Genomic DNA, 10,283 nt, shown 5'->3' with positions numbered 1-10,283 from the left:
TTTCAATTAAACTATGGTTTGGGGCACAGACACCTAATCCAGAACATTAACAGGAAATGTTGTGCTTTGATTATGTGCTTCTGTAACAACAAGGCTTCTGTTCATCATCCTTCTCTTACATCCGATCTTTATTTCAATGGCACGGTCGACTCGACAAACTCCCAGCGCACCTTTTCTATTGTTTTACCCTTTTGATTTAGCTTATGTACGCGTTATCTTCTACGCTTGATAATTCATATGGTTTTCTCATTATGAATAACTCACTGATTATTTAATTTCACTGGATTCACACAATAATTGCTAAGTGACAACGATTTCCGAGCGGTAGAAGAGGCTGAATATCTGTGTGATTGTTGTCATCCTGCTTTGTGTGCGCGCACGTCGACCTATGCGTCTGTGTGTCCGGGCGTGTGTTCGTGACGTGCGTGTGTTTGTATGTCCGTGCGGTGTGCTTCTGTTTGTGTGCGTGTTTTTTTAAACGATCAGCACGCTCGGAACGGCTGCCTGGAAGAAAGAGTCAACGTGTTTGTGGAATTTTGCTTCGGTGGCACAACGCCGATATGAGGTCACATCGGGCATTACTCACTGGGAGAGAATGCATTGTAGCTGTTTTTAAGACATGGCCACTGTGGACATGTGGACATCCGCACCGGTCACACAATGAATGCAGGCCTTAGAAAGTCAACTTGACTCGGCTACACGGAACAATGCGAGCAGCCCGGTTTGGACGGCTGTTTTAAAATGGATTCAGGCCAGGGGCAGTAGTAGCGGACATGTTTCTTTAGAAGTAGGCTATCAACGGGTTTGATTCGGACTCCAAAAGGAAACTTCTTTAACACTTTTCTTTCTCAATATTTTTTTTTAATCACTTCATGGCAACGTCAGTATAAACATGAAAATGATTTATCTAGTGTTTCTTAATTAAACTTTGAGGGTCACCTGCAGTTTTTTTTTTACACAAAGATAATCGGATAATATCTACCACGTCATAATCAGCGTACATGAAAAAAATATACAACAATCATGAGCAGCATATTTACAGTTGCATGTGGAAATAATACAAAAACTAATACTGACAAGTACTCCACAACTTTCTCTCCATGTTCCACAAAATCCAAAAATGAGATACTCTAAGCCTACTAATATAACACATTATTAAACTGTCTTTAACATTTTTTCCCCAACTCCCAAATTTACAAATGGTATTTCTTTTAATTGTGTTGCAGATAAGAAAAAAAAAATCCCAAACTGAAGGATACACACAGAATACACAACCACCAGTCTACCATTCCCTTGCTAATTAACCTTAACGAGCATAAGCATTATGTACAGATTTACAAAACGATATCCACTAAACTCAAAAAGCACAAAATACAGAAAATGGGCATTTAACTCCCCAATATCGCAAAACCACTTAGTTTCTGCTCTTTGAAGGCTAATTTATAGACACGAGGAGGTCTTGAACTCCTCTGGAAGATCACTATCCAGCTTACAGATCACCTTGTAGATGGCCTTTTTCCAGGAGGGGTCGGAGTCTTTGGCGGTGGAAATAGCGTTGTAGAATTCGTGTAAGGTAATCTCCGCCACTTCCAGGAATTTGTCCGGGACCTACGGGGCAAACACAGATATCACTTGGATGAACCATCGATTTGAATATCGATCAAGACAATTTTCAGTATGACCATTGATACCTTCATGACTTTACTTTGAGTGTAAAGTAGATTGTGAAGTGAACGTATAGCAGCGGTGTAATGACCATTAGACGAAAAACAATTTGCTCTCTTTGCGCAAGCGATAAACAACGACAAAACAAATCGGAGACCCTCGCAAAACACGCAACAAAAGTCCTCGGTGGCTCAACCTTAATCCCCTCTTTCTCTGTACCAGGTCAATTACTGGCCAAACAAGAGACCCCCCCCCCCCACCCCCAAACTCCATTGCTGAGATTTCTATCTGATCCCCGATCCCCCCGCAGACTCCAGCCCCGCAGCAAGGCATGCTGGGATGCCGCTGGCCCCCTTGTGTTTCCCAGCCGTCCCAACACAACATGTTGGCATAAGTTATTTTTCTTTCCCCTCGGCTCCCCCCATACAAGCCCCCCTGGGAAAGAATGTCTTGGTGGCAGCAAGGTAAAGACAACGCTCCCGTCTCGTTCCCACCCGGCCCTTCTCCCTCTCCCGAGTCCGGCGCGTCCTTCTCAGCATTCCGCATCAGTAGCAATCCGAGCGGCGCTGAGGCGTGCCGGTGCCCTCTAATCCTGAGTTGTTTCAGCGGGCTTCCTCTTCCCACAGCTTGATAAAGCATCACTCTGGAGTTTGGATAATGGCTGTGAAGGGCTGGCCCCAGATGCAGGTGTGTGGAGACACACAGAGGGTCAGGGCGGGGACGTAGCACGGACGTAAGACGGAGGGAGGCCTGGATGCAGGTGTAGCTTTTTATTGTGGTGATGGTGCCACCGCGTTTCCTCCCTGTGTGTGTTGTCTGTGATGATTTAATCTTAAACACATACAATCTTAAACCGATACAGTAAGAGATGGCCATTGTGTATATATACAGGCCTAGTGACGGCAAAAATGGAGTAAACATGGAGGTCTAAGTAAGGAAAAGACTCCCTTATTGCAGATCTGACACTTCAAACATTGTTCAGGAACGCCTCCTCACTTGGAAGTCATTGGCCTTGATGAAGTACATGTGGAGGCCCGGAACAGTCAGAGTCCTTACCTGGAAGTCATTGGCCTTGTTGTAGTGCATGTTGAGGGCCCGGAACAGCTCAGAGTCCCGGCTCACGGAGAGGTTGTCCACATTGTTGACGCCGTCCACGATGGCCTGCCTGGCAAACTTCTCCATCTGGATGTAGTAGAACTCCCGGAAGTTACTGAACCACTTGATGAGCTGGGAGGTGATGCAGCGGTTAAACTGCAGAGAGAGAGAGAGAGAGAGAGAGAGAGAGAGAGAGAGAGAGAGAGAGAGAGAGAGAGAGAGAGAGAGAGAGAGAGAGAGAGAGAGAGAGAGAGAGAGAGAGAGAGAGAGGAGAGAGAGAGAGAGAGAGAGAGAGAGAGAGAGAGAGACCACCACTAATATTAAAATAAAGGAAGAAATATAGATTGTTCATTCAGAACTTCAATAAATTGCTCTTTCTGAATCTCTATCAAACACTTTGAAAATGGTCATTAGGACATTAAATCTCTAAACCCCCCAAAATGTAATTATAATACTAAACTGTTTTTTTTTCTTTGTTTTTTCCTGACCTTTCACTTTACAAGTCATTGAAACCTACATTCAGTACCCATTCAGGGGGATGAGGCGGATAGAGACGGTAGTGGTAGTCTGGTGTGTGTGTGTGTGTGTGTGTGTGTGTGTGTGTGTGTGTGTGTGTGTGTGTGTGTGTGTGTGTGTGTGTATCTGTGCGCGTGTGTGTATCTGTGCGCGTGTCTGTGCTCGCACACATGTGTGTCACCCTGATGCATGTCAATCCGCGCAGCGTTCGTTTCCCTGATCTTTTCCCACCAATGTCCAGGGTGAAAAAAACATCTGTCGCGGCTGTGTGTTTCCAAACTCAGTCTTGACATTAGCCTTGTTATTCTATCTTCTCATCCAGAAGGACAGGGGGTGGGGTGGGGGTGGGGTGGGGGAGAGAAAAGTGCCTAAGGGCTGGGCAGGCATCAAAGACGTGTTCTTGTCTCTGGTGTCTCTGGGTGCGAGCGCGGCGGCAGTAAGAGGACAGAAGGAAGCTCCCACTGACCCCGGCTGATAGGATGGAATCAGACACCGGGATTAGCCTCTCCTTTTGTCCACCGCCACTTCCCACCACCACAGGGTCGCAGGCAAGGAGGAGACGTTTGCATGGCGCGCCCTGCAACACCAACCAACGCCGACCCGACGCCTCCCCTCCCACCCACCCCCACCCCAACCACACCCCTCTCCCCCCCACCCACCCACTGCGACCCCACCGCGACCCCAAAGACCAGGGGTCAGGGTAGATAGAGGTGTAGGGGCCCTGTGTTTCGGCCCCAGGTTGGCTGACGTGGAAAGAATGGATGGGAGAGGAGAGGAAGGGAGAGGAGAGGAAGGGGGAGGAGAGGAAAGGAGAAGAGAGGAGAGGAGATGAGGGGAGAGGAGAGAGGAGATGAAGGGAGAGGAGAGGAAGGGATAAGAGAGGAGAGGAGAGAAAGGGGGAGGAGAGGAAAGGAGAAGAGAGGAGAGGAGATGAAGAGAGAGGAGATGAAGGGAGAGGAGAGGAAGGGAGAGGAGGAGATGAAGGGAGAGGAGAGGAAGGGATAAGAGAGGAGAGGAGAGGAAATGAAGGGAGAGTAGAGGAAGGAAGAGGAGGAGAGAGAAGATGAAGGGAGAGGAGAGGAAATTAAGGCAGAGAGAGGAGAGGAAGGGTGAGGAGAAGAAAGGAGAGGAGAGGAATAGTGAGGAGGGGAAGGGAGTGAAAAGGAGAAGAAAGGAGAGGAGAAGAGAGGAAGGGAGAGGAGAGGTGAGAAACGTTCAATGAGAAGAGAAGAGAAGAAGAAGGAGAAAGAAGAGTACATGGGCAAGGTAGAGACACATTGAAGGTGGTTTGAAAAGAAACTGTAAGAAAAAAAAAGACGCCTTGCTAGCACTGACCACAGAAGGTGAGGCTGACAGAGGAAGTGGGGCAGGGGAAAAAGAAGAGACCAGAGACAGTGGACAAAAAAATGCAAAGATAACACAGGATGTTGTGGTTCAGGGCCAGAGCTTACAGCTCACAGGCTGGTGCAGCACAAGTCTAATACCAACTCAATGTTGACACTCAATAGCAATGCCTTGCCTACAGAGCCCTTTGTCACTCCATTTGCTGACTGGAGTGGCTTTTTTTAAAGAGAGAATGCCCCTCTATCATCCTCTGCCCCCAGGACATACTAGCAGCTTAGTGCCTTTGTTAGCTTGAACTCTCGGCTTCTTTGTCTCTCTCCTCCGACACACGGCTGATTCTGTCCCCGCCGCGCGTCAACAAGTCGGCCCCCGAAGAGACAAACACCAGGCTGGAGTTTTTTTTGTGCATTTTTTTCCAATTGTTTTTTCTAACCCTAACACATTATTATTATTAATAATTACCAAATATATATTTAGATGCAACACCGTTTGACTCCGGTGACTCACCTTGACATCGGGGAAGTAGGTTTTCAGCACGTTGGAGCTGGGATAGCGGGTGTAAAAGAACATCAGCTTGGCCTTCTTCAGATGGTTGGGATTCAGACCCTCCTGGATGTGCAGAATGTGCGTTAAGGCGACAGATACGGAGGGTCTGGAGCACGGTGTGCATACAGTGGCGTGCAAATTGATAGGAGACAGGAGTATTGTGTTGCCTCAATCTTCAGCCAAATTGAATTTCGCTAAAGAACAGCTCGGCATTAACTGGGGAGTCAATAATGACCCTAACATGTGCTTATTGGCAAAACAGCATTACAAATTAGATTAGGGATTTTTAATTAGAGAGCCAAGCACTTCATGCCTGGCAGTGAAAGCGGGTTTGTTTTGAAATGTTTTGAAAGGAGGGAGTTGATTTACAGATATAATTAAGTTGTGTTTAGGTAGACATATGTTGGGTTCTCCCCCCCTCACCCCCCCCTTAAACATAAAAAAAAATCATGAGTTTTCAATACAGAGTAGTCAATGCATATTATTTCATTGTGAAATTATTTGTATGGTTGTATGGTCAAATCTATACCTCAATGCCATTTTCCTTATTGGAAATATCAATAGATTGAATTCTGTCTCAAGTTTATGCCCTGTGGCAGTGAAGATGCTCTCTAGTTCTTTTTTCTCTGTAGTCCACAACCCTGCCTTAGGTCATAATATTTCCTTATCAGGTTACACCACACCATACATTTATTAGGCAGGCTACCTTTGAAAGAAGGAAGTTGAAATTAAAGATTTATGTCGCACTGTTCAAAGAGAAGCCCAGCTCTTTGCACGATAAAGATAAAGTGCATCCTCTGAGATTGCATTCTTCTCAGAAGAATTACATCTGAAACGTCAAAGAAAATCAACAAGAACCGTCCTTTCTGTGATTTTTCTGTGTGTAAGTTGCTTACGGATTTGAGTACTTCAGGCGCATCTTATTTAAAATCCCCACTTGCAGTGAGGAATATTATCCTGAACAACAACATGGCCTTTGAGTGGGTTGCTTTGGATTCGGTGGCCGCTGGTTTATATATTGCGATACTTTATAGATGTATTTCTCTGATCTTCTTTTTGACAGAAGTGTCCGACAAGCAAATGCTCAAGACAAGAGCTCAAGTGTTGTGCTTTGGAACCACTCGTGGATTTTGCTCCCCCCCCCCCCACTGCACTCAGAAGTGACCTTTTAGATGTACCCCTATCACTCCACGGCTGGAGAGATGGATCCTGCACCTTTTCAAGTCCGAAAAAAACACCACTTCCTGGAACGGATACTGATGCGCTCTCTGCCTTTGAAAAATCTGCTTTTGTTCCTGGCAATTCTTATCAAAGCGTTGTATTCCTTTTTATTTGTCTTTTTCTGGACTTAAAGTCATTACGCTGCTCGGATTAAAGAAGATGCTGTAATTTTCTTTGGAGTTAGTGAGATCAAAGAAAAAATTCTCCTTGAAGTTTGTTACGGCTCTGGCTGGATCTCAGCGAGCTATTGTTCAAATGAAAGAGCAACAATATCGTTGTGGTAATATCATATAATAGTCAATATAAGCTAATAGCATTCTACTTGAATTAATATCATCATCTTTTCAAAACATCATCATGTTTTGAATGTTCAACCAAAATCAATTATACTTACAATAATATAATACTTATAATATATATATATATACGTATAATAATAACTACCAAACACAATAAAAAAAAAAACGTGGAATAAATAGCAAGTCTCTCTTTCAGATCAAAAGGATATGTTGAGGGACAGGTAGGGGTTCCTCTCGGCCATGCCCTGCAGATCACCGCACTCCATCTTGACGTGAGGGAGGCACAGGTTGTCCACCGTCACCGAGCCCAGGGAGCTGGGCCGGGGGTGGTGGCCCAGGTGGCCGGGGCCTACCTTGGACCTCATGGACAGAGTGTCCCAGGGCAGCTCCCCTGAGTCCGGGGAGCTCCTCTCCAGTGAGGGTGGCAGGCAGGAGAGACCCGAGAAGTTGGTGTGCGGCCCGTACTTGAGCAGGTGCTCCAGGATCTGGGTGTCGTGGAGCGGGGAGCTGTAGTTGAACTGAAAGGCCGGTTGGTGCATGGGGTAGGGTCTCTTCACTGTGGTTGGGGTGACTGAGCAGAGAGGAGCCATGGCTGGCTTGCGGACCACCAGGGACAGAGCCTCGGTCTGGTCCTGTGGGCTTTGCGCGTCAGTGTCTCCATGGCCCTCCAGAGATCTCTGATGAGATGGGGGCTCCACGGGGTGCGGCGGCTCCTGGGGGGGACAGCCTCCCTGCTGGCTCCTTATCTCGGCAGCACCCCCGCTGGTCTGTACGTCTGGGGATGGGCACATGCTCCTCAGCGGGGAGAGGTCCAGCCCTGAGGAGGAGACGTTCTTGAACACCTTGTCCACACACTCGTTCACCACCCTGGAGAGCTCCCCCTTCAGGGTGTCTTGGAGGTTCTTGGTTTCTCTCAGGTTGAGCAGATTACCTTCTGCTGGCTTTGTTCTGTCCTTGCTCTCTGGGCTCCCCCGGGCTGGCTTCTTCTCAAAGGTATTGCCGTTGGTTAGATAGCTGAGCTCTTTGCTCTGTATCAAGTTGTCATGCTCCAAACATCCCCCTCTGTCCTCACGTTCCCCTCGGTGGGAATCCTCTTGGTTGTAGACCTGGAGGAACTTCTCCTGGAGCTGGCGCAGGAGCTTCTGCATGCTCTGCAGCTGCTCTTTCAACTTGTGGCACTCCTCGTCTTTGGTGTTATCCAGGCTGCTGCCGCTGCCCCCGCCTGTGCTGAGTCTTCTGTTTTCTATGCCCTCGTCGCTGGGGTTGTGGTCTTGATGCTGAGGCAACCTCTGCTTCCTCTTGTTCTCTCGGTACACCTCCCTCGCCTCCCTACACTCTCTACTGTCTCTGGCATCCATCTCGCCCTTCTCAGGCTCTCCGTGGAGCCGGCTGTTAGGCGAGCCGGCCATCACCCGTATGATGTTCTCCACCCGGGCTCTCTTGGCCTGTAAGTGGTCGTTCACGGGACGCTCCGCCTCCGGGCTGGCCACCGTGGACGGGTGGAAGCCGGGGGAGCCGACGTCAGCCGCGCTGTCCTTGGACGAGACACTGCTCCGGTCTTCCTGGCTGGAGTCGGCGACCACGGCGGAGCTGGACACAGCCGAGGGGCCGAGGTAATAGTGGCTTTCATCTAGCGCCCTTTTGTTGTGGAGAGACTTCCGTAGAAGCTGGGAGATGATGGGGCCGTTGGAGTACGAGGCCAGGGGCTCGTCGTACGCGTTTCTTCGGAAGCACGGTAACATGAGCTCGGGTTTGTCGTCGTCCGGACAGCCCTGGAGTGCGTTGTGCATGTTCTGGTCAGGAAGGCTGAGGTTCATGCTCAACGGGGACACGGTTTAAGGTAGGAGTTTGAGACGGGGAAAAATACAAAGTGGGCAAATTGAGAGGATCTGAAAAGTAAAAGGTAAATAGGAGCATAACTTTAGGCACACAATAGGAATCACCTAATACACGACAATTAACACAAAAGATATACTGATTCAAATGGTTCCTTTTACAGATCTACGGCATGTGTGGTCCTAAGTAGTAAGTAGTAAGTATTACGCCTGACTAAAATCTGTTAATGACATTAACATATTTTTTTATCTGGAATGGATTTATGGAATCTGAAAGAATCGTTTTGTGTATAAATAATCTTAATTAACAAAATAATGTCTGTTGACTATGGAGGTTAAGGTCAGGACAAGTGACTGCTGGTTATCTACTGAGTCGAAGGCCAAGGAGATGTTCACTGCGCGGTGTGTTTAGTCGTCTTATGCAGGTGTTGGCCTTGAAGACTCAGGCCAGTTTATACACCCTATGGTAAAGAGGGTTTTGTTTAGACTTCACCAACAGGGTGAATCTTATGTGCCTGCTGTACTCTGCTTCTCTCTCTCTTTCTCGATCCATCCATGCATGAACTGTAGTATAACGGTAACAATTGTAATATAAATATATATATTTTATCATATATCAACATCTTAACCAAAGTAAAGGATCGTATATTGTTATGCACATATTAAAGATGTTGAATGTCATTAAGTTTGTCTCATCTGTCTCTTTCTACTTTGTAACTGGAATACATAAATATATGATAAATAATAATTATAACCTTTGAAATACGGAAATACTTTTCTTAATAAAAGACAAGACTATTAACACATAAGCTACACATTCAAGACAAAACGAATTAAATGGCTAATCAGTTTCTTGTAATTTCTTGTGAATATTACCATAATGAGAAATTCATCGTATGTATTGTGAGTAAAACATATTGACCAATAATGACAATTATATTATTATTATTATTATTATTATTATTATTATTATTATTTTATCCCTGTATTTTATAATGCACACATGATTACTGTTATTTTATGGTATTTTACACTCTCAGATGGAATATTGTTTTTATGCTCCAAAGAATCTTACATGAAATAATTTGTATGTTTAGCTATCCTTTTAAAACCTAAAATAAATATAATCTATTATGAAAGCTTCACTTTTGACATGAACAATATCTAGGAAACACAATCAGGCGTTGAGCTTCTAGTACATTATGTAAAAATTGTATGTGCATATATTTTGAACTACTTATCGTTAGGGTCTAATTGATTAGTCTTAGCCTTGTTTAGATTCAGTAAATATTATTTTTTATTTAAAAAAATGCCAGAAGCAGAACTTATAAATACATTTTCAAAATTGTAGCTTTGAAAGAGATTTAATAAAAATAACTTAAATCCATAATTTACAAAGGCACGCCTAAATGAGATTCTACAACATAAATACACTGAACATTGCCACCTAAATTAGTTTTGACCAAGTTATGCGCCGAACTGCCTCCCAACGTTAAGAAAGAGCGCCTACCTGTTGCGTGTCCAGCCGCCGTGCCGGTAGCATGCACAGAAAGTGAGGTGAGTGCAGGAGCGTCGCTACATTCAACACAGTAGGGGCGTGGTCATCCAGACACCGGCCAAAGGCAAGCGTGCTCTGCCCAGACCCATGAATGGGGATGTGGGTTGAAAATGTGGACGTCTGTAAAGCACGACAACAAGACTTTGACCTCATCTGTAAGAAAACGAAAATGATACACGCAGGTTTGGGGAGAGGGCTAGTGGT

At 45.8% G+C, this 10,283-nt stretch overlaps 1 protein-coding gene across 1 annotated transcript; it reads right to left on the bottom strand.

Annotated features, from left to right (window-relative positions):
- Positions 1 to 872: 872 nt before the first annotated feature.
- prox2 (prospero homeobox 2) lies at positions 873 to 10,061 on the bottom strand. Its single transcript, XM_056590162.1, has 5 exons — positions 10,032 to 10,061; positions 6,896 to 8,575; positions 5,128 to 5,235; positions 2,722 to 2,916; positions 873 to 1,608 (listed from the first exon to the last, which is right to left on the bottom strand). Exons 2-5 carry the CDS (start codon positions 8,501 to 8,503, stop codon positions 1,441 to 1,443), a joined length of 2,079 nt encoding a protein of 692 aa, XP_056446137.1. The 5' UTR covers positions 8,504 to 8,575; positions 10,032 to 10,061; the 3' UTR covers positions 873 to 1,440.
- Positions 10,062 to 10,283: the final 222 nt, after the last annotated feature.

The sequence above is a fragment of the Gadus chalcogrammus genome, chromosome 5 (assembly GCF_026213295.1).
Source record: "Gadus chalcogrammus isolate NIFS_2021 chromosome 5, NIFS_Gcha_1.0, whole genome shotgun sequence".
NCBI lineage: Eukaryota > Metazoa > Chordata > Actinopteri > Gadiformes > Gadidae > Gadus > Gadus chalcogrammus.
The sequence above is the reverse complement of the archived record's forward strand: the minus strand, read 5'-3'. Positions and strand labels throughout refer to the sequence as shown.